Source organism: Rattus rattus, chromosome 8 (genome assembly GCF_011064425.1).
Source record: "Rattus rattus isolate New Zealand chromosome 8, Rrattus_CSIRO_v1, whole genome shotgun sequence".
Classification (NCBI taxonomy): domain Eukaryota; kingdom Metazoa; phylum Chordata; class Mammalia; order Rodentia; family Muridae; genus Rattus; species Rattus rattus.
This window is the reverse complement of record NC_046161.1, coordinates 99062798-99087056: the sequence shown is the minus strand read 5'-3', so window position 1 is coordinate 99087056 and position 24259 is coordinate 99062798. Positions and strand designations below refer to the sequence as shown.

At 41.2% G+C, this 24259-nt stretch overlaps 1 protein-coding gene across 4 annotated transcripts in view; it reads left to right on the top strand.

The window, feature by feature from the left end:
• The window catches only part of Rbm5 (RNA binding motif protein 5), a 28848-nt gene extending 5087 nt beyond the window's left edge, over positions 1-23761 (top strand). For all 4 annotated transcript variants that reach the window (XM_032910564.1, XM_032910565.1, XM_032910566.1 and 1 more), the window contains exons 5-25: positions 3210-3279; positions 3764-3837; positions 6530-6613; positions 7386-7446; positions 8827-8892; positions 9250-9410; positions 11040-11137; positions 11876-11963; positions 12119-12196; positions 12279-12351; positions 13588-13673; positions 14021-14105; positions 14308-14399; positions 17548-17709; positions 18780-18929; positions 19009-19080; positions 19648-19827; positions 20098-20172; positions 21333-21430; positions 21509-21638; positions 23156-23761. In XM_032910564.1, the coding sequence (XP_032766455.1) occupies positions 3210-3279; positions 3764-3837; positions 6530-6613; positions 7386-7446; positions 8827-8892; positions 9250-9410; positions 11040-11137; positions 11876-11963; positions 12119-12196; positions 12279-12351; positions 13588-13673; positions 14021-14105; positions 14308-14399; positions 17548-17709; positions 18780-18929; positions 19009-19080; positions 19648-19827; positions 20098-20172; positions 21333-21430; positions 21509-21638; positions 23156-23281 (2109 nt within the window). In that variant the 3' untranslated portion in view covers positions 23282-23761. The remainder of the gene's footprint in view (positions 1-3209; positions 3280-3763; positions 3838-6529; positions 6614-7385; positions 7447-8826; positions 8893-9249; positions 9411-11039; positions 11138-11875; positions 11964-12118; positions 12197-12278; positions 12352-13587; positions 13674-14020; positions 14106-14307; positions 14400-17547; positions 17710-18779; positions 18930-19008; positions 19081-19647; positions 19828-20097; positions 20173-21332; positions 21431-21508; positions 21639-23155) is intronic.
• Positions 23762-24259: the final 498 nt, after the last annotated feature.

The window sequence follows — 24259 nt, the reverse complement described above, 5'->3', positions numbered from 1 at the left end:
CCTTCAAGTACCTCCCCGTACCCCCATTAATATACTGCCTCTAAGGGGCTAGAAAGGTGATTCAGCAGCTGAGAACAGTGACTGCTCTTCCAGAGGACCCAGGTTCAGTTCCCAATATTCAGATGATAGCTCACAACTCTTTGTAACTCCGGTTCCAGGTGCCTTTTTCTGACCTCCAGGAGCATGAGGCCCAAATATGGTATATAGCCATATGTATGGCAAAATACCTATGTGTAAGATTTTTGAAAACTTTTGAAGAAAAACTAATTTTTAGTGCCCAGCCTGATGCTGTATTCTTGTAAGTATTCAGAAGGCTGAGGCAGAAAGATTGGTAATTTCAGGCCAGTCCAGGATATATAACAAGACCCTTAAAGAACCCAAAGACTGGGCTCTAACACCACCAAAAAGAAAACCAGAAAGTTACAGGCTGTCTTTTTATTCTGAACAAAATTACATTTTCTATTTGAAATCTCAGGACAACATGTTCAAAATGATACTTTATTCCTTGGCGTTTCTTAACTTTTTTTCTTTTTAAGACTTACTTACTTTTTTTAATGTGCATTGGTGTTCTGCGTGCATGTGTGTCCAAAGGTGCCAACTGGAACTGGAGTTAGAGATGGTTGTGAGCTGCCATGTGGGTGCTGAGAATTGAACCTGGGTCCTCTAGAAGAGCAGTCAGTGCTCTTAACCGCTGAAGCATCTCTCCAGCCTGACATTTCTCAATTTCTAATAGTATTTCAAGTCTTAACTCTTTTTTTCTAGCCACATGTACTTGCTTTTTTATTTATTATTCCTCTTTGGACAAATTCATTCCCCCTCAGAGTCCCTTATATATCATGATTCATGATCTAAACAGGTGGAATAGAACTCTTTCTTTCCCCTACGTTCTTAGTATTTTCAGTGTGCGTTTCTTTACATAGTATTGCGTTTCTAAAAATAAGATTCTGTCTAAAACAGTTGTCCATTGTTCTAATCCTGGAGGCAGTATGCTGAAAGGAATGTGGGGTTAAACATATTTTTTGTTCTGTTGGGAGTGTTGGGGGACAGGAGGACAAGTCAGATGCATTCAAGACAGGGTTTCCAGGCTGTCCTGGAAGTCCCTCTGTAGACCAGGCTCAAAGATCTGCCTGTGTCTGTCTCCTGAGTGCTGGGATTAAAAGCTTATGTTTTTACCACTACTGCCACGAAATTTGTTTTGTTTTGTTTTGTTTTGTTTTTTAAGATCTATTTACTTATGTATATATATCAACACTCTACTTACATGTATGCCTATATGACAAGAGGGCATCAGATCCCATTACAAATCTTTGTGATGATCCTCCGTGTGGTTGCTGGAAAGTGAACTCAGGACCTTTGGAATAGCAGTTAGTGCTCTTAACCGCTGAGCTATCTCTCCAACTCCCCAAAATATGTTTTTAAAAGATATAAATGCCAGAGTCTGTTGTCTAGGAGCAAAGTAATAAATGTATAATACTTAGTAAAAACTTGAACAAATCTAACGATACAGATTTTTAAAGTGGAAGTAACTATTATAGGAAACGTGAGATAGGCTGTTTACAGTTAATAATATGTTGTTATTTCATTGTTACCATGGTGCAAAGCCACCTACTGTTCCTTGAAAAAAACAAGGATAAATAGCCAAGTCAGCATATAATAGTTGTAGCCTACAGTGACAAGTTGGCATTGCTAGATGTGATAGCCTATAATCCCAGCTGCTCGGGGGGCTGTGGTGTCTTGTAAGACAGTCTTACTAAAAAGCACAGGAACTTTCTTCAGGGGAATTTTTTACTAGTAAAAGATGAGGAAAGAACTCCATGGAGGTCAATATTAGTTGACCTCATTTTTGAGAGATAGAAATGCTTTGGTTGGGTAGAAAACTGGGGAAAGGGTATAGTGGATGGAATTATGAGCTGATATAAAGTATAGAAACATACCGAACCTAGATAAGACCTTACACAGACAGCTTGATTTGGTGATGGTCAGATGCTACTGGCAGGAGAAAGGTAAGAATAATAGAGGCTTTGAAAACCCAGCCAGCTATAGTTCTGCCATTCCCAATTGGTTGAGTATCCCTAGATAATGTGCTTGTAAGGATCCCAACAGTCTCTGACATATATGGTATCAGTCAGTTTTATTTTTGGCTATACATTTATTGTTTAGGGGAACACACATGTGAAGGTCAGAAATAGCTGCAGGAGTCAGTCCCTTGGTTTCAGTGTGAGTCTTGGAGATAGACCTTTGTCCACTAAACCATCTTTTTTTTTTTTTAAGATTTATTTATTTTATTATATATGAGTGCACTGCCACTGTCTTCAGACACTCTAGAAGAGGGCATTGGATTCCATTACAGATGGTTGCGAAACACTGTATGGTTGCTGAGAATTGAACTCAGGACCTCTGGAAGAGCAGTCAGTGCTCTTAACCACTGAGCCATCTCTCCAGCCCCCACTGAACCATCTTAACCACAATTTTTTTTCTCCCCCCCCCCCAATAAATGATAGAGAAAATCTCAGTTTCATTTGTTTTTTAACAAGCTAATATCAACCACACCAAACTTAACAACCAAGTCTAGGTTAAAAAGTGAATCTGTATGTTACCTTATTGGCCAACCCAACAGTCCAGGAAAGGATGAAATTAGAAGCATTAGAGGTGTGAGAGTAGGCATAGAACACAGGAATTTTGATTTACAGTGTTTCATTATCTATCTTATCCGTCCCTCCTCTCCTCTTTTGTTGCTCTGCTATGTACCTCTGGGTATCCTGGAACTCCTTGTCTTCTGGCTGGCTTCAAACTCAGAGCTCTACTTGCCTCTGCCTCCCAAGTATGCCTTAAGCTTTTGATCCTCTGTTTCAGTCTCCTGATTGGGATTTCAGGCCTGAACTTGGCTGACTCTTTTATTCTTGGTCAGATATGGTTTTGAGGACAGTGACATATTCTGTGTTCTTTAGAATAAAAGGCCATGAGATTAAGGATTTAATCATGTCATAATCAGGACTGTAGAATAATGTAATAACTGGACTAGAGGAAAGTATCTAGGTAGCACATAGCAAGAGCGTTAGCTTTATTTTCATGAAAAATAGTCTCTGACCTTTAAGATAAATGTATTTTGGTGGTATAAGTGAAAAACTTGATTAACTAAACAGCTGATAAATCCACTTCTTAACCTTTTTAATGGTTGTAACTTAAACTAACTGTAAAACCCTATACAGATTCGAGAAATGATGGAGTCCTTTGAAGGCCCTCAGCCTGCAGATGTGAGGCTGATGAAGAGGAAAACAGGTGAGAGCTTGCTTGGTTCCTGCCTGTTATAGTTCTCTTCCCCATTCCCACCTCAGTCCCTAAAAAACATCCTGATAAACCCCAGCCTTCAAACACATGAATTCAGAATGAAAGGTTTGCCATGGCTAAGGAATATGAATGACTTTGAAAACGATACTAGCATCTGAGGAACTTTTTAAAAACTTTGCTTTTAGGGGTTTTCTTTTCCTTCGGTAAGTAGTGATTTATAAACTCCTTGTTTGACTGTTCATAGTCGGTTGCATGGTTACTTTAAGTGTGGAATCAAATCAAGTGGCATTTAATTCAGGTGGCTGTTCCTTGCCATGGCAAAGTATCAAGAAGATCCCCAAGTCAAGTCACATTTGTAAAGCTGCTTCCCAATTGGCTTTGTCACGCAGTGTTGAAGCAGTGGGAGAGAGATTCACCTGTTATAAAGGAACTGACTAACACGAGTATCCCGTCTATATCTGAATGCTGTCTCTAGGTGTAAGCCGTGGTTTCGCCTTCGTGGAGTTTTATCACTTGCAAGATGCTACCAGCTGGATGGAAGCCAATCAGGTTGCTTCACTCACCAAGTCTAGATATTCATGAAAATGGAACAAGTCTGTACAATTTAAAAAAAAAAAAAAAAGGTTGAAGGAGTGGTTTGTTCCAAAGGAGTGACTTGACTTTAATATTTTTAACAACAAAAAAGCTTTGTGTATATTAAAATTGACATTACTAAAGTAAATATAGTTCCATGAACACTGTTTCAGAATTTGTTCTGATTTTTAAACATGGCCACCTAACAGAACTTTACCTTCTGAAAATCTGTGTGGTAGTCAACAATATAACTTCTTCCCAACTGATTACATTCCTGCTCGTTGTATCCATTGAGAGCATCTAAACTAAACTCTATTCAACAATGAAGAAAACGTAATGGAAGTCTGTAGCAGGCACTTTTACGCATAATTCCTTCTTTTTGCATGAAGACCATATGCCAGCTAGAGGCATAACTTCTCAGATGAATCTTCTGAGACTGTTAAGGACCAAGTAGAGTTTTCAAACAGTAAGGCTTGACAAGATTGGTATGGAATCCGTGTGTTCTTGCTGTCTAATCTAGGCATCATGGCATTAAGTCTCTAACCTCCCTAAGAATGCCTCTTAAAGTCTTCTCAATAAGTCATCGGTTGAAGCCTTATCTGGAGTCTTCTGTACTATGTCAAGATAACATTAAATGTTTGTCACTTAAAGATTTTTTTTAACAACATTTTATGATTTGAGTCACCCAAGAGGTTATATAATTGGCCAATATAATCATTTATAGCAAGACTTAATGTAAGATAAGGGAATTTCTTTGACCAATTTGTATCGAAGATTCTTAATTTCTTCTCAGGCCTTGTAGCATAAGACTATAATCTTAATGCATTATCTCAAAAAAATTAATAAATAAAACATATGCTTAGTTTCTTAACCCAGAAATTAGAACCTGTCAAATATGGTGACTCACTCTTGTAATCTCAGACACAGGAGAGTGAATTAGGAAGACAGTCATGATTTCAAGGCCAGCCTGGGCTACAGAGTAAGACTTATCTTTAAAATAAAAACATCAAGCCAGGCAATGGTGATATACACCTTTAATCGCATCACTCAAGGCTCTTGAGTTTGAGGACAGTCTGGTCTACAGTGTGAATTCCAGGACAGTGAGCACTAACAATGAGACCCTGTCTCTTGTAAAGTAGAACTTCATTTGTTTCTTACCATGGAAACCATTCTAGTAAATCTAGAATGTGCACAATAAAGCTTCCTGTGTAAACCCATTTTTGATACAGTAGATGTGTCAGAATGAATAACCTAAAAATTAAAACATTTTAAAGTTTTTGCAATTTTAATGTATACAAAGCTTTATTAATATATAAATTTTTTATAATTCAAATTCACTCCAGAAATAAAAGGCTAATAAGATTAGGAACCCAGTGATAGATTGGAGTCTCTCCCAACACACATCCCTCCTAGTGGGATATGTAGACATCTTATATCTGCTTCTGTTTATCATAGTGCATAGATGGCCTCTCTATTCTTTCCAACTGGGCCAGACATGCAATTTTGCCTTTAGATGCTACAAAGACAAAATTCATAGCATGAGTTCTGAGAACCAAATTGCCCAATGGTATTTATTTGTAAAGGGGTTAGACTCCTTTTAAAAATCTGAGCTGGGTATGTTGGCTCATGCCTTAAATCCCAGAACTCCAGAGGCAGAGACAGGCAGATTTCAGAAACACATAGTGAGACCCTGTCTCAAAAAATGTAAAATAAAATCTGGATATCCTATTTAAGTCTGTTCAATAGTGTTAGACAGCTATTACATCCACCATTCCCCTTCCTGAGAAAAGAACAGAGAAGACACTCCTATTAATGAAGGCTCTTTGGGGGCAGGTGTCAGGGATGCTCTTGGCTTGATTGATTCAGCTCAGAGTTTTGACCTTTCAAAGTCAAGTCCCTTTTACTTACTTGGTTTGCTTAGTGATAAGGTATTATATACTTTATGAACTTTCCTAACCCCTGAAGAAACTTCATTGGCCTCCTGGTTACTCATCCTGCAGAGAGTACAACCCATTTCAGAGAAAAAGCACACCAATCACCTAGGACATGACATGATCACATTTGCCAAGAAAACCTTTTAGCTGTTTTAGAGTTGGTAGCATTGAGAGTAGTCCTTACTCAGGAGATATGATCACGTTCCCTTTTAAAATGAGTTCCCCCTCCCTGTATCCCTCCAAAGAACACATCCTGAAGCAAGAATTTGGGGGAAGAGAAAATACAAAGGCTTTTACATTATATAAGGATGGGGGACTGGGAAAAGGTGACGCCAAGCCCAAGGACACCATGCTAAGGGCTAATAAAGGAGACAGTCTCAGAACTGGAAGAGGCCTGTCTTCTGTTTGAAATACACTGTCACTCTCAGGCATCCTGTCAATGCTAAATAGTAGGACTTCTGTCTCTGCGGGAGACAGCCTGGTGCATGTCAGCGTTTAGTGTTTGGCAGCTTTCTCAGCACTCCCTGACTCCGATTACCTTTACTCCGCATCCCATTCTCTTACTGCCTATCTGAAGCACTGGATGGGCAGAGTATAGGTGGCGGTGGTTGGTCTTCCCCGTATGTTGTCCATTTAATTCCAGAGCACTGATTTTTCCGAAGTGTGCTCTGCCCTGGGAAAATGGACACATATTTCTCACAATAGGAATAACTAATTGCTTCTTTTTTTTACAGAAAAAATTGGTGATTCAAGGAAAGCACATTGCAATGCATTATAGCAATCCCAGACCTAAGTTTGAAGATTGGCTTTGTAACAAGGTAAGCATATATTCTTCCCAAATTAAATATACTAAGTTTTCTCTTTGTCCATTTGTTTGATATTGTAACAAGGAAATCAGAGCGATGACTGGCTTATATCAGAAGTCAATTTTTATGTGCTTCCTGACTTTTCTTTGGTCTTCCTATGCTAACATTAGAGGGCAGGATCCTTGGACTCCCACAGAGTTTTTGTTTTATGGAGATCCAAGATTCTAGCCTAGAGTTTCAAATAAGTTTTTTAGATGTGTTTCACTTTGTTGCTTATGGAATTTTCAAGGTCTCAGCTTTTGACATACCCTCTTGTATTAACAAACATCCCTTAGGACTTTAATGTACAGTAGTATTGCTCCTGTCACCAGTGCCGAATTTTGAACTTGGTTATAAGTCTTACTATTTTGAGAGTACTAAGATTACTCACTGAGCATAAGTCTGATATGGGAAAGCCCCTGTTCACATTATACTATGTATATATGACAGTCCATGTAATGCTCTCAATAGAAGAAAGCTTTTGTCAGTGGCTGCTTCCAAAAACCTCATCTCGATGAAAGTGGAGTCCTACTTCAAAAGACAGTATTTTTCTTGGAAGAATTCACAGGGTGTAACATGCTAAAATTTTAGGTGCATGCCCTTTGTCTAGGATACATAATAGCAGTTTTTGCTTTTATATTTAGTTATTGAGTTACCCATGGCCTCACTGCTCTAACCCACATGATGACTAGAAAGCCTGGACTAATGTAAGAAATAATTACAGATAAAACTTTTTTTTTTCCAGTGCTGCCTTAACAATTTCAGGAAAAGACTAAAATGCTTCCGATGTGGAGCAGACAAGTTTGGTAAGCGTGGATTCAGCTGTTTGGAAAATGCAATTAAACCTGACTTACTGCCCGTAAACCTGAGGAAAATAGACTTCTAGGATATGTGACCTAGGAACTTACATAATAATGTAACTCTTTTACCTTGGGCTAAGTAGACGCTGATGCCGATTAGGAAAGAACAGAAAATTCTTTTCCAAAATTAAGGTGCTGTTCGCCTGGTTTGCATGCTACATCTGTTTTGTTTATTATGTAGTGGTGCTATCTCCCACTGGTGCAGTATTTGCATTCCGTATTAGCTGTCAGAAGTATGAGGTTAAAGTATAGCAACAGATTTCTTAACAGGCTGGAAAGGTGGATCAGAGGGTAAGAGCACTGACTGCTCTTCAGAGGTCCTGAGTTCAGATCCCAGCAACCACAACCATCTGTAGATCTGATGCCCTTTCTGGTGTGTCTGAAGAGAGCAAAAAGACTTTTTAAAAAAGAGAGAAGAAAATAGCGTGGTGTCTGACACTTCTGCTGAATTAAAATAAAAATTTCAAAGCCAGCATGCATGGGCTATAGAGTAGGTTTCAAGGAGACCTAAATTACACAGGAAGATTATCAAAAAATGGTAGCAGGCAGAGAGTGGAAGATGGTTTAGTAGCTAAAGTATTTTCTACACAAGCTTGAGGACCTGCGTTCACATCCTAGACACCCATATAATTAAAAAAATAAAAAAAAGTAGGCAGGGCATGGTGGCATAATTATAATTGTAGTGCTAGAGAGGCATGGCAGGGCAATCCCTGGTACTCTGGGCAACTTGCAATGAGTCAGCGCATGAAAAACCTTGTCAAAAATAAGATAAGCAGCAGAGTCCCCAGACATGGACTTCTCCGTGCAACTTACACACGTGAATGAGACCATACAGAGACCACCACCAACAACTTAAAAAAATATATATCTGCTAGATATGCTCAAAATAAAAATGGTTGGCCCTCGGGAGATGAAAGCAGGATGATCTAGAGTCCAGGTTATCCTCAACTGTATAGCAAGTTTGTTGCCAGCCTTGGCTACATGAAACTGTCTCATACATAAGTACTTTAGAAGTTATAATGTATTTTTTGGTTAAAAATATTTTGAGGTGGGAATGGTGGTTCAGTCTCTAATCATCACGATTCTCAGGAAACTGAGATTACCAAGGATAGGATTACCAAGAGTTGAAGACTTGTCTGGCACATATACTAAGACCAGGTTAAGATATTGGAAACAAAAAGGAAATGCTTTGGGGAGGTGAAGAAGAATATTTCTCTGGTAGAGCTTTTGCCAAGCTTGCACACCATTGCCCCAAGGCCATGCAGAGAAAGCAGTGGGCTTGTTGGGTTGGTTGCTGGTCGTCACCTGCCTCTCCTTTACTCCTAGACTCTGAACAGGAAGTGCCCCCTGGAACCACAGAGTCTGTGCAGTCTGTGGACTACTACTGTGACAGTGAGTTCAAACATGATCCTTTGACCTTTATGTTAAAAGTTGACCTCTCGGGTTGGGGATTTAGCTCAGTGGTAGAGCGCTTGCCTAGGAAGCGCAAGGCCCTGGGTTCGGTCCCCAGCTCCGAAAAAAAGAACCAAAAAAAAAAAAAAGTTGACCTCTCAGCAAGCTCAGGTCCCTCACATTTTTAAAACGAGCATCCACAGCTTTAGTTTGCCCTGTGAAAGATTGATCTTTGAAATTCTTGTAGCCTATCAGGGTGAAAAACCAGAACCTACAAAAAAGTATATTTTTGCCTAAACCTGCCTTTAAAACGGATGGTAAGGAAGCTTAATTGTTATTTTTCTCATTTACCCACAGCAATCATCCTTCGGAACATAGCTCCGCATACTGTGGTGGACTCCATCATGACAGCACTGTCTCCCTATGCTTCCTTAGCTGTCAATAACATTCGCCTCATAAAAGACAAACAGACACAACAGAACAGAGGCTTTGCCTTTGTGCAGCTATCTTCTGCGATGGTGAGGTTCTCCATTGGTCTTTCAGAGTCTGTCCCCTTTACCCTCTTTTTCTTTTTTGAAAAAATATCCTATTTAGTGTGTGTTAAGAAGGCAGTAATAGTCTGGGCAGTTAAATATAGCCCGTAGCCAAATCTCTGCTTTTTAAACAAAAATCTGCAGGCTGGAATAATAGCTCAGTCACTGAGTGTTATTTGCTCTTCCCAGGACCTAAGCTCAGTGGCTTACAACCACCTTTAACTCCATCTAGCCTCTTCTAGCCTTCGTAGACACCCATGTGCACACATACATATTAAGTGAAAATCTTTTCTATGTTCTTTTTGATGCTGACTTGTTTAGTGGCAAAGTGTACAAGGCTCAGGGTTTAATACAAAAAACTGGAGGGTTGGGGATTTTGGCTCAGTGGTAGAGCGCTTGCATAGGAAGCGCAAGGCCCTGGGTTCGGTCCCCAGCTCCGAAAAAAAGAACCAAAAAAAAAAAAACAAAAACTGGAGAGATGGCTCAGAGGTTGAGAGCACCAACTGTGCTTCCAGAGGTCCTGAGTTCAATTCCCAATAACCACATGGTTGCTTTCAACCATCTGTAATGAGATCTCATACCTTCTTCTGGTGTGTCCGAAGACAGTGACATCATACTAAAATAAATATTTTTTTTTTTTTAAGATTTATTTATTTATTATATATAAGCACACTGTAGCTGTCTTCAGACACACCAGAAGAAGGCATCAGATCTCATTACAGATGGTTGTGAGCCACCATGTGGTTGCTGGGAATTGAACTCAGGGCCCGTGGAAGAGCAGTCGGTGCTCTTAACCACTGAGCCATCTCTCCAGCCCCAAATAAATATTTTTTAAGATTTATTTATTATGTATGGTATTATTCTTGCATGTATGCGTACACACTAGTAGAGGACACTATGAACTATGTATGGTTTTTAGGCCACAGTGACTTCTTAGTAGTCGTGAGGTAGACAGTGACAAAGAACTTGAGCAAAGTAGGCAACTTTCCCTGTCTGAGGGGAAAGTTAATTTCATTTCCTGGGCAACATGTGCGTATTTGGGTCTCCTGCAGCTGAAGTTGTGGATGGTTGTGAGCTGCCGTAGGTGGTGGGAATAGAACCCAGGTACTCTGGAAGAGCAGCCAGTTCTTTTAGCTGCTATGACATCTCTCAAACCTTAAAAGACAGGTAACAGCCTGGCTCAGTGGCACATGCTTCTCTGGAGGCAGAGACAGGTGGATCTCTGGATGTTGGAGGCCAGCCTGGTCTACATATTAAGTTCTAGGCCATAATTCATAGCTATAAAGAATCGACAGAGCTTAAGTTTGTACCCTTAGATTGATTTAGTATTTGTTTCTATAACAAATAATTTCATGATAATTTCATGTCTAATTTCTCAATTTTTTTATGTCCAGAAGCAGGTTACGAAATTACTGCCAGGGTTGGGTGGGGGACTAATTCCTCTAAAAGAACAAAGGAAAAGAAAGGGGGAGGGTGGGGGGGAATTACTGCCTCTTTCCTGTTTTATTTTTTTCTTCTTCTTCTTAATGGAAAGCTTTATTTTCTTACAAGGAGTGGGTGGTAGGGCGATATTTAAAATATATCTTTAATTCTTCTTCTCACTTTCTCCTTCAGGATGCCTCTCAGCTGCTTCAGATATTGCAGAGTCTCCATCCGCCATTGAAAATTGATGGGAAAACTATTGGAGTTGACTTTGCAAAAAGTGCCAGAAAGTGAGTGGTGTGATTGTCCTTATTTCAAACTCTTTAATAGCTACATATTACATATATAAGGATGTTTGCCAATGTACCTCAGCTCCATGCTGTCAACACGATTTTCCTGGGTAGACCAAGAGGAAGGAGATTCTCTTTTCCAGTTCTCTATCACCAGTTAATATTGGTTACCAGAAGTGGTTTCAGCATATGGATTGAAAACACATTCTATTCAAACTCAAGCAGAATAATGCAAACCTGTCTGGAAATAAACCTTAGCTTGCAGGACAGCATGCTAATGGAGCACATTTGTCTAATGCTGTAAATATCCCTTACAGTACCTGCCATTACTGTAACCTTGTTGCTAAGGTGGAGACAAGGAGATCCTGGTAGGCTCTGTCTCAAAAATAAGGTAGAGAAGAAGAGGAGGAAACCACATGTCAGCCTCTAGTCTCCACACCCAGTGAACACACCGTCACACCTTCACATGTACAGTACACGTGTACAGTACAGTACAGTACAAGAAAATCTTCCTTTTCTAGTATCATAAATCATCTAACACACACCTATTGGATCACTTATAAAGTAGATCAGTGACATTCACTGAGGTTTGCAAAGTCCGCTCTCCTTAGGAAATTCAACCTTACTAGCATTTGAGACACATGCCTTTTCCCCAACCCCAAAGGCTGGAATGAAGTTGCCACAGTGGAAACACAAACTTTTGACAAATCACATGATACTACATCTTTGTAATTTCAGAGATTTGGTCCTTCCAGATGGTAACCGTGTCAGTGCCTTCTCTGTAGCTAGTACAGCCATCGCTGCTGCTCAGTGGTCATCCACTCAGGTAAGAGTAATAAGGGTCTTTTTCCTTAAGATGGCTTTTCTTGTCATGTTTAACATAAGCTCGTTTGCTGAAATGTTTTTAGGGATTGCTTTCTGACTTCTTTATTTATTGTCTACTAATTTTATCTTTGGTCTCTTTCTTTTGATATTCTGTAGTCTCAAAGTGGTGAAGGAGGCAATGTTGACTACAGTTACATGCAGCCAGGCCAGGATGGCTATACACAGTACACTCAAGTAGGTGAACTTCGCTAGCATTCCATTTCCAATCTGCAGACTGCGTCCAAAATAGCAGCTCTAATGGTGGACTTTCCTTCAGTACTCACAGGATTACCAGCAGTTTTATCAACAACAGACTGGAGGACTGGAGTCTGATGCATCAGCTACATCAGGTAATAAGCATCATCTCTTACTGCTTTTGTTTAAATAACTGTGGTAAAGGAAATATAAACTAGACCCAAAGCTACAAGTCCATATTCTTGCAAGAATTGAGAGGGCATGCTGAAGACTGTCATTATTAGCCAAAAAGCCTAGTAAAATGTTACTGTGTACACTGACTCAATATAACTTCTTAGAGACAATGCCCTGATGGACTCTGTTCTTGGAATTTAGCCGTATTCCCCACCCCCATGTTCAGTCTTGAGTAACTCAGAAATTTAGCTGAACAGAGAGTGTGTAGCCCAGAGAGTGTTGGTAGTTGGGGTGGTGATTCAGCACTCTGAGGTCTGGCAGAGGCCAGCCTGACCTAAAGAGAGAGTTCTAGGACTACACAGATGGATGTTGTCTCCAAAATGGGGTTGGGATAGGGGGGCTTTGGCAGTTAGATGTGGTAGTTGTGTGACTGGGCGTGGTGGACCACAAATTCTAGAGTCAGAGACTAGTGGTTCTCTATTTGACCTTCATAGTCAAACTTGGAGAGAGGGAGTGGTCACTTTGTAAAGTGTTGTGGGCATACATGAAGCCTGGACTAAATCCCCAGCACTGCATAAGCCTGGGAATTGCTGTTCATGCCTTTAATGTCCGTACACAGAGGGTAGAGATGGGACGACCAAAAGTTCAAGGTCATCCTTAGAGTCATAGCAAGTTCCAAATTAGCCTGTGCTACATGAGGCTGTCATAGAAAAAAAAGAGTTTGCTTTTGCTTTTCTTCCACGGCTATAAAATATAAAGTCTTAAGAGTCAAATCTTTTCTTAGCCCAGATTTTTGCTTCTCTTCCTTTCTTAGCCATAATACGGAATGTAAAAGTTTTAGTTTTTTTTTTTTTTGGTTCTTTTTTTCAGAGCTGGGGACCGAACCCAGGGCCTTGTGCTTCCTAGGCAAGCGCTCTACCACTGAGCTAAATCCCCAACCCCAAGTTTTAGGTTTTTGAGACAAGGTTTCTCTGTGTAGCCCTGGCTGTCCTGGAACTCACTCTAGAGACCAGGCTGGCTTCAAGCTTACATCCCAGGCAGAATATTCATGAGTTTGAGGCCACTATTTAATAAAACTCTACCTCCTCCTCCCTTCCTCCCCCCACCCCCAAAAAAAGGAGAGAGAGACAGAAACAGCTTACAAAGTGAAGGCTAAGATCAGCATTTGTACTGGAGTTGATGTTATAGCTCTACCTAACCCTTATGTTTATCACCAGGTACCACGGTGACTACCACCTCAGCAGCTGTAGTATCCCAGAGTCCTCAACTCTATAATCAGACCTCCAATCCACCTGGCTCTCCGGTAATCTTTAGCTCTTAAATACAGAATTAATAGCTTTGTTGCTGTGTTGCTGTTACCCTTTCCTGATATATGAGCCAGGACTGACTAATTACATTCATTTTACCTAATTTCTTTATTAGGATTTTTAAAACTCTTACATGTATGTGCATGTGTTTTAAATATAAAGTACCAAGCAGGTCATATTTATACGTTGTAAATGCTTCCACTTGACCTATAGAAAGTTGTCAGCATGTCTCTTGCTGCAGAGTATCTGTCAGGGGAGTCCTTCCTCCTACATGACTGCAGTGACTTAGTTCTCTTAAGAGGCTTTACAGTTGAAATTACATTGAAGCTAATGTTCTTTCCAGACTGAGGAAGCACAGCCTAGCACTAGCACAAGTACACAGGCCCCAGCTGCTTCCCCTACTGGTGTAGTTCCTGGTACCAAGTATGGTAAGCCAACCTCCTGGGACTCTTGACAGTTGGAAGGTCATAATTCTTGCCTTTGTTGTTAAGTCCCTCTCCCTTTGAAACGGGTGTCAGAGGGACAACTGGGAATGTGAAGAAGAGTATTGAGGCCTGCTGTAGCTCACTGGCTTAGAGAGTAACATCAAGTTTGTTACCTAGAATGACTGGCTGGGTTTTGTTTCTGCAGCGGTACCTGACACGTCTACTTATCAATATGATGAATCTTCAGGATATTATTATGATCCTACAACAGGGCTCTACTATGACCCTAACTCACAGGTAAGTGCTATTTTAGGGAAAAAACTTGTTTCATTTAATACTTTTACAGGGCATGAGATGAAGTATTCCCTAAAGAGATTGTGTGACCCAGATAAATTGTAAGATTTTTCTTTCATTAATTTCATTCATGGCTACCAATGAATAATTTTCATTTCAGGATTTAGGGTTAAAAAATGTTTACATACCCAATGAGATGCCTCAGTGGGCAAAAGTGTTCGCCATGCAAGCCTAACAACCTGAATTTGATCCCTAGAACCAAGAGTGGCAGACGAACGCCAACTCCCCCAGTTGCCCTTTGACCGGCATATACATCATGCCTCACTCACGTTTTATGTGTGCACAATTCACACAGTACTGATGAAATGATGCACAGTTCACACAGTACTGATGAAATGATTTGAGGTGAGCAAGGGAATAGCTCAGTGGTTTACATTACCTGCTACCCTTGCACAAACCTTTTCAAATCCCAGCACCAACATGGCAGCTGACACTGCCCATCCTTCTAGTTCTGGGGTATTTGATGCCCTCTTGTGGCATCCATGGGCACCACACACAAACATGGAGCATGTGTATAATTCAGGCAAAACACTCGTACATATATAATAGGGGTTTCTGGGTTTTTTCCAATGTTTTGAGGTATATTGTATATGCATAAAAGTGTGTGAGTTGTGAATGTGAGTTCTTGTATTTTTTTTTCATGTGTTTGTTTATGTTTATATCTGTTCACTCTGTGTGTACAGTGTCCATTGAGGCGATGGATCCCCTGGGACTGGAGTTATAATAGATGGTTGTTAACCACCGTATGGGTGCTGGGAATTGCATCTTAATGTTTACATAGATGCATGTAATACACACACACACACACACACACACACACACACACACACACACACACACACAACTAAGAACATTCCCAACATGTTTGCACAGTCCTCATGCCTGGCTGTCCTAGAACTCACTGTAGACCAGGATGCAGGACGGCTTTCCTGGCTCTTCTTTTTTTTTTTTTTTTTTAATGTTTTTTTATATTATTATATATTAGTTTACTGTAGCTTTCTTCAGATATTACCAGAAGAGGGCATCGGATCTCTTTACAGGTGGTTGTGAGCCACCAAGTGGTTGCTGGGAATTGAACTCAGGACCTCTGGAAGAGCAATCTGTGCTCTTTTTTTTTTTTTTTTTTTTTTGTCTTTTTTCGGAGCTGGGAACCGAACCCAGGGCCTTGCGCTTGCGCTTCCTAGGCAAGCGCTCTACCACTGAGCTAAATCCCCAACCCCGCAGTCAGTGCTCTTAACTGTGCCCACAAATAGACATTTTTGTCTTTGAATTTACCTGTTATAAATGTACTCAGAACTGTGCTCTTCTGTGTTTAGCTTCTTTCCTTAGCATGCCTGTGTGTTCTTGAGAATGGGGTGTAGCTTGTCAGGGAGTATTTTATTTTTGTTAGTGTCTATAACTTAGGGATGGGAAGCAATTTTAACACTCCATAAATAAGAATCTATTTATAACTAGGAACTGTGTCTATAGCATAGCAAACAAGTACATTTAGCAGGAAGTTGATGTTGAGTACCTGTGGTTTCTGAGTGAGAAGTGTGAAGAAACAATATGCTGCCTGCCTGTGTGCCTAGCTTCTTCCTTATTAGTTCACTTCCGTCATTTGTTCCATCTGATATCTCCATGGCAGTTCTCCCTCATGCAGCCATATATGTGACAATCTCACAGTTCCTTTCTCTGTAAGAGACATCATAGAAGACCCAGCTAGTAGAATGGGAAAAGGCTCTTGCTGCCAAACCTGATAACCCAGAAACTAGATGTTAGAAGAAACCAGCTCCAAGTTGTCTGTGACCTCTGAGCCCAGTATAAGCAATCAAACAGACATGACTAACCATGATTTTATAAGGAAGAAAAGGGGGTATGTGTGATAGCACATATCCTAGACAGAAGTTGGTGGGTCTCATAGTGAGTTCTAGGACAGCCAAGACCTGTCTCAGAAACAACTACATATATTAGGTGTGGTACACGCCTGTCATCCCAGGTTTCTGAGGTCAAAGCAGGAGGATGAGGAGTTCAAGGTAGCCTCTTCTACACATTAAATATGAGCACAGCTACATGAGATCCTGTTTTAACTTTTAAATTTATATTTTATTATGGGTATTTTGCCTGCATGTGTACCATTTGAGTGCCTAGTTGTCAGTGCCTAAAGAAGCTAGAAAAGAGATTGGATCTCCTGGAACTGGAGTTAAAGATGGTTGTAAGCTACCATGTTGTTGCTGTGAATCAAAACCCAGATCCCCTGGAAAATTAGCTCCTGTTTCTAACCACTGAACTACCTCTCCAGCCTCAAGATCCTGTTGTTTTGTTTTTAAATAAGACAAACCAAAAAAACCCCTCTATTCTTGAGAAGAAATAATCTACTTTTTCTAGAAGTTTCATGGTTTACTAGCTAGTGCATCCTCATGCATACCAAGGTGTTCTATATCACTAGTCCTAGGTATATTTTGTTTTTGTTTTGGGGATTGGTTTGTTTTGGTTTTGTTTTCGCCAGTTGTGTTGAAATGCATCTGGCTTAAGACTCGCTTTGTAGGGCTGGAGAGATGGCTTAGCGGTTAAGAGCACCCGACTGCTCTTCCAGAGGTCCTGAGTTCAATTCCCAGCAACCACATGGTGGCTCACAACCATCTGTAAAAGAGATCTGATGCCCTCTTCTGGTGTATCTGAAGACAGCTACAGTGTACTCATATATAATAAATGAATAAATCTTTTAAAAAAAAAAAAAAGACTCCCTTTGTAACTGAGAATGAAATCCTGATCCTTCTGCTTCCACCTCCCAAATGCTAGGTTTACAGACGGGTGTCCAGACCAGACTTACTTGGATTTCTGTTTGGTTTTTCAGATAAGTTTTCAACTCTATAGCCTAAACTGACTTTACAATTGCAGTCATCCTGCCCAAGGCTCCGGAGTGCTAGGGTTTACAGAGGTGCATTACTATTGACCTAATATTTAAGTTAACATAACAGGACTTGAGGTATAGCCAGTGATAGAGCAGCTGCTTATATGGCATATTATGGCCTTTGGACCAATCTCCTCCACACAAAACCTTCATCAACAAATCTGCAGTCACTGCATATTCTTTTTTTCCCTCTTACAGTACTACTATAATTCCTTAACACAGCAGTACTTGTACTGGGATGGAGAGAAGGAGACCTACGTGCCAGCTGCAGAGTCTAGCTCTAACCAACAAACTGGCCTACCTTCCACAAAAGAGGGAAAGGAGAAGAAAGAAAAGCCCAAGAGCAAAACTGCTCAACAGGTATGACCTGTCCAAGGACACCATGGTTCCTCAGAGACTTAAATCCACTTAATTCTTCATTTTTTGGCTTGTAACACTTAATTAAGTCAGCTTTATTTGGATTCTTAAAAACTGGGCTACTGGTCCTGTTGGTCCAAGCCTATAGTGAAGCAACCTAAGATGCTACGGCAGAAACACACTTTCCCTTATTTCCTTCCTTCCTCCCTTCCTCCCTTCCTTCTTTCCTTCCTTTCTACCTTTTCTCTCATCAGCACCTTAATAAAACCCTGTTTCAAAGTAAATATGCCACTGGTAAGATAGAGTACTTGCCTAGCATTTTCAGTTGCCTGACATCTAATCCATAAAAATAAAAAACTGGGTTGGACAAGGAATGTAGCCCAAGGTAGAGTGCTTGTCTAGCATTTCAAGTGCTGGGCCTGATCTCCTGAAAGAAAACAAGAAAACTCTGCAAGGCTGTAGTGAGTTAGAACTACATGAATCCCTGTCTAAAAAATGATGAGACAGGAGGCTAGGAAGACAGTTCTGTCAGTAAAGAGCTCTGTGCACAAGCATGAGCACGGTCCTCACCCCACATTTAGAAATCCAGGGTCAGGGAGACAGTTAAGCTGCATATAGGGCACACAGACAGCCTGAGTTGGAATCCCGGCACTTATGTTTGGCATCTTCCATCTGTAACTCTGGCTCCAGGGAATATGACAGGCTTTCCTGGCCTCACAGATCCATACACATATGTATAATTTAACATATTACATAAATCTTTATGTATTTGTCTGCTTGTGTGTGGAGTAGAGGTCAGAGACAAAGGAGGTTGGTTCTCTCCTCTTGTACCATGGTTTCCAGGAACCAAACTCAGATTACTACTGAGTTATCTTGTGAGTTTCACAATGTAAGATTCTTTTTTTTTTTTTTTCGGAGCTGGGGACTTAACCCAGGGCCTTGCGTTTGCTAGGCAAGCGCTCTCCCACTGAGCTAAATCCCCAACCCCACAATGTAAGATTCTTGTTGGCTTATTTATTGTTAGATCACAGAGAGGTAAATGCTTTTTGATGGTGTTTGTTGTTTGATAATAGATTGCCAAAGACATGGAACGCTGGGCTAAGAGTTTAAATAAGCAGAAAGAAAATTTTAAAAACAGCTTTCAACCTGTCAATTCATTGAGAGAAGAAGAAAGGAGAGAATCTGCTGCAGCAGATGCTGGCTTTGCCCTTTTTGAGAAGAAGGTATGGTAACGGGAGGAGCCATCCTTCGTAATGGCTGTTTCTGTAACCGTTGTGGCTTATGGCATGTTCTGTTTTCCAGGGAGCCTTAGCTGAAAGGCAGCAACTCATCCCTGAATTGGTGCGAAATGGAGATGAGGAAAATCCCCTCAAAGTAAGGAAGTACCACCTGTGGTCTAACCAGCTGTGTGGTTTATGTCCCACTTTGAATTTCTGCTACATCTTGGCTAATGCAATTCCCTCTTAAAATGGGATGCTTTTCTCTGTCAGTGGGTATTTGGAACAGCTTTGGCATATAGAATCCACATTGAGGGCTTTGTTTTCGTGCCTGAGAACAGGTGAGATGGACCGATGAATGAAGCCTGAATCCCTAAGCTAAGTAAATTGGCTTCTGAGGCATTTGTAAATAGAATTTTTAATGGTCTGGAAAGGAAATTAGGACAAAGTGAAAACTTACTTTCTTGATAGATACTGGGCTAGCTGGGCGGTTGCTCTGATCTGTTGTTGTGTTTGGAGTTTTTATGCATGGTCAGTGGTTTGAAAACAGTCATCTAAGAAACCATTTCTTGGGCTTCATGGGATTGCTTCCAGAAGGCTGTTCCATGCAGTTGATGAAGAAGTGTTGTTTACTGAAAGACAACACAGAGCAGTAGAGATTCTCTCACCTTTTGGCTGTTTTATCTGTGGAATTTCCAGTGACCCATTGTCATTTTGTCTCCAGAGAGGTCTGGTTGCAGCTTACAGTGGTGACAGTGACAATGAGGAGGAGCTGGTAGAGAGACTTGAAAGTGAGGAAGAGAAACTAGCTGACTGGAAGAAGATGGCCTGCCTGCTGTGCCGACGGCAGTTCCCAAACAGAGATGCCCTGGTCAGACACCAGCAGCTCTCTGATTTACACAAGGTGGCCTTACTTCTCTTGCTATTGGGGAAGGGAGGGAATTCAGTGGTGGAAGTGATGGCCCTGGTGAAGGTTCAGTAAATAACCATCTGTTGCATAGGTACCTGGTGTTATAGGAGGTAAGAGAATCATTTTCACACACTCCAGGATTTGGTTTGGATGCTAATCATGTATTGAGATTTGGCCAGAATATAATACAAAGTACTAATGTTAGGACATTTCATATTAAAGTGGTCTGAATTCTAAATGTGTCTGTAAACTCTCTTGTAACAGCAAAATATGGACATCTACCGAAGATCCAGGCTGAGCGAGCAGGAGTTGGAAGCCCTGGAGCTGAGAGAGAGAGAGGTGAGTACTTGGACACTGTGTTTGGATGAGAATCTTAGCATACCTGCCTTGTTTTTGTTTTTTGTTTCAGTACTTTGTGTTTTGTTTCTGTAGATGGAGTCTTGCTATGTTCACAGGTTGGCCCTGACCTCTTAGGCTCACACTTTCCAAGTAGTTGCCACTATAGGCCTATATGACCACACCATTTTGCTTTTATGGGTAGCATTTAATTCCAAGTTCCTAAGCAAAATGGAAGGGTATATCAAAAACACTTTGTCATCCAGCCATTGTACCTCATGTAACTGGACTAGCGTGTGTTTTGTGAGCCCAGCAGTGGATTTAATTAAGGAAAACATGTGTTTCCTTGTTTGTCCTGCTAACATAAGCGTTCCTGAATGGTGAGGAAGGCTTCAAATCAGGCACTGAAGACAGGAAAGCATGTGATGGTTTCCCAGTCATGTAGAAGGGAGGAGTGGGCTGTACATGGTAAATGGGGCGGAGAACAAAGATTTATTAGTCTGTAATGCCTGTGGGATTACTGGTTGATGAGATAGGGCCAGATAGAATTGTAAATGCACATAGAGACCTATACATTAAAAATCATTTAGAAGTTTCCCGCCCCGGGATCAATCTGAGGTGTCTGATCCCCATTGAGTATAGTGCCAGCTCTCCGAGTTTTTTGGTTTTTTTGGGTTTTTTTTTTGTTTTGTTTTGTTTTTTTAAAGATGTATTCATTTATTATATATAAGTACACTGTAGCTGTCTTCAGACACACCAGAAGAGGGCACCGGATCTCTTTACAGATGGTTGTGAGCCACCGTGTGGTTGCTGGGAATTGAACGCAGGACCTCTGGAAGAGCAGTCAGTACTCTTAACCGCTGAGCCATCTCTCCGGCCCTCTCTGGGGTTTTCCGGGTGGGTTTCAGGAGCCTGTGTTTCTGGAAGTAGACCTGTCCAAATGCTACCTGGAAGTGGGAAGTTCTGGCTGCCTCATCTTTGGGGCAGTAACAAGCAATGAGACCAAAAATGGTAAAGGAGACAAAGGAATTTTGTATTTAAGTACACACTAATAGTTAGGCTCCAGGTTAAAGGCTACTACAGGTTAACATCTGAATATACAATGCTATTGAAAGTTGAAATGAGGATCCTCCTCCCTTTTCCTTTTGTTATTCTCTATATAGATGAAATACCGAGATCGAGCAGCAGAAAGACGAGAGAAATATGGAATTCCAGAGCCCCCAGAGCCCAAGCGCAAGAAACAGTTCGATGCTGGCACTGTGTATGTGATGTGCACCATTTTCCAGTTCACTAGCTAGGGCTCTGGCTGTTTAAGTAACTGTGTGTTTGCCACTGGCAGGAATTACGAGCAGCCCACCAAAGATGGCATTGACCACAGTAACATTGGCAACAAGATGCTGCAGGCTATGGGCTGGCGGGAAGGCTCAGGCTTAGGAAGAAAGTGTCAAGGCATCACGGCTCCCATTGAGGTAAGTATGGGCTCTGATATTCATAGGTGCTGGGTGTTAAGTAGGCAGAGGCACACTTCCCCTGAAACCCCTTCTTCATCTCCTTCATTGTGTCCTTTTGTTTTTAAGAGGGAGTTGTTTTGTTTTGAGATCAAGTGCCCCGTGTAGCCATGATTTTCCTGGAACTCACTATGTAGACAAGACTGGAATCGGACTCAGAGGTGTATATGGCCCTGCCTAGAGAGTGCTAAAACTAAAGACATGTGCCATAGGCCTAGTGCCCTTGCTTGAAAATGAACATTTAGAAAGATAGTTTGTCATTTGAGAGTGCTTTCTGCTCTTGCGGCCTCCACAGGCACTGCATACATGTGGTGCACAGACACACATGCAGGCAAAATAATCATAGACATAGAAATGAGTGAGTAATTAAAATATTCCAGGACCTGGGCTGGAGAGATGGCTCAGTGGTTAAGAGCACCCGACTGCTCTTCCAGAGGTCCTGAGTTCAATTCCCAGCAACCACATGGTGGCTCACAACCATCTGTAAAGAGATCCGGTGCCCTCTTCTTGTGTGTCTGAAGACAGCTACAGTGTACTTATATATAATAAATGAATAAATCTTTAAAAAAAAAAAAATCCAGGACCAACAGGATGGCTCAACAGGGAAGCCTAGCAACTTAAGTTAGGTCCCCAGAACATACATAAAACTAGAAGAGAACCATCTTTACAAAGCTGTCCTCTGACATTTGTGCACCATGCCATACATCCCCACTCCCCCACCCCACCCCCCTGGACAATTTTTTTTTTTAATTTTTAAAGAAAATTTAAGGCAGATACAGTGGTACAGGCCTGTTTTTGGTAAACTGAGACAAGAGGCCTAACTGGCCAACTCAGTGAGACCCTGTCTTGAACTTCCCACCCCAACTTGCCCATCTAAAATTTAAATTTAGAAGAAGAAATTACTCAATTTGTCAGAGCCTAAATTGAGGCAGTCCTGGGCTCAGAGGCTCAGAGCCATTGGCCAAGGCAAGAACTGTAGCAGAGTAGCAGAGACTGCCCTGGGGCACAACCATTGTCCACCTTTTTTTTTTTTTTTTTTTTTTTTTTTTTTTTTTCTTTCTTCAGAGCTGGGGACCGAACCCAGGGCCTTGTGCTTGCTAGGCAAGCGCTCTACCACTGAGCTAAATCCCCAACCCCCATTGTCAACCTTTCTTGTTTTTTTTTTATGCAAGCATGTTTCCTGGTGCATGGGAGTTTTATTGGCATTATCCATCCTGTTTGAATTTGTGCCTATAATTACCTTACCCAGGCCTCAGCTTTAGAGGCCTTACCAGCCACCAATGTTCACTGAGTAGGCATTCAAGAGTATGAGTGGGTTCATTTCCTTAACCACTTCTATTGCCTCAGTCCTTAAAATTGTCTCCAGGTCCAGTGTTAGCCCTTGCCTTCTTTTTATGTGTAGTTTTGTTCAGTGGTATGGGTGGGACAGAAGTGGGTGCCTTGCTTATCAGCCACTAACAGTCTCTTTGTTTCCCCAGGCTCAAGTCCGGCTAAAAGGAGCTGGCTTAGGAGCCAAAGGCAGTGCATATGGGTTGTCAGGTGCCGATTCCTACAAAGATGCTGTTCGGAAAGCCATGTTTGCCCGGTTCACTGAGATGGAGTGAGACTGGCGAAGCAATGCTGAGCACAGGGAGCAAGCCATCTCCTCAGTTGCTCTTACTGCCTGTCTCTAAGGGCATGCCTTGTGCTATTAATAGTTTTAGGATGAACCACTTCATTCTGAGGGGTTCTCCTACCTTAAATGAGCTCCCTTATGTGGGTTACCTGGTAAACAACCTTTCTTCCCACCTAAGGATTTGTGAACAGAGGGGACAATGGGCTTTTTATACTAAGGTGTATATAGTGTAAATATAATGTGTTTTACATGTTGTCGCCTGTGTTGTGTCCCTGCTTCTTGGGGGCTTGAGAAGCTCGGAGTGGTTGTCAACACCAAAGCCACCACTGTCATTTATTGTTGTTATGTCCTTTCCTGGCAATAGCCTTGTGAATATTTGTATATTATACATTTGTACAGAATTTTGGAAGATTTTCAGTCTAGCTGCCATGTCTGGCTCCTTTACAAAAGAAATACCTTCAAAAATGGGTTTCCTGTGTCTTTATTGAGAGAATGGGTGGTAAAGGCTGTTGAGACAGTTGGATCTGTGATGGTTTTTCTTTGCATTTGGTTTTTTTTGAGATGAATTATAAAACCTAGGCTAGCCCAGGCTGGTTTGGTACTTGTAATCTTTTGGCTCTCTCTACTTCCAGTTCCTAAGCATGGATAGGACTGCTTTTATCTCAGTATTCAGGTTCTAGACCTGCCAGGGCAGAGATTACATGACTAGATTACTGCTCATCCAAATAGAACCTCCCTTTGGTTTTGTTCTTTAATTTTTTTTTTTTTTGGATCTTTTTTTTTTCGGAGCTGGGGACCGAACCCAGGGCCTTGCGCTTCCTAGGCAAGCGCTCTACCACTGAGCTAAATCCCCAACCCCTCTTGTTCTTTAATTTTTAAAAAACAATTTTAGATCTATGTGTATTCAAGTAATGTCTGTGCATATGTGCATGCTGGCACCCACAGAAGCCACAAGAGGGTGTTGAAA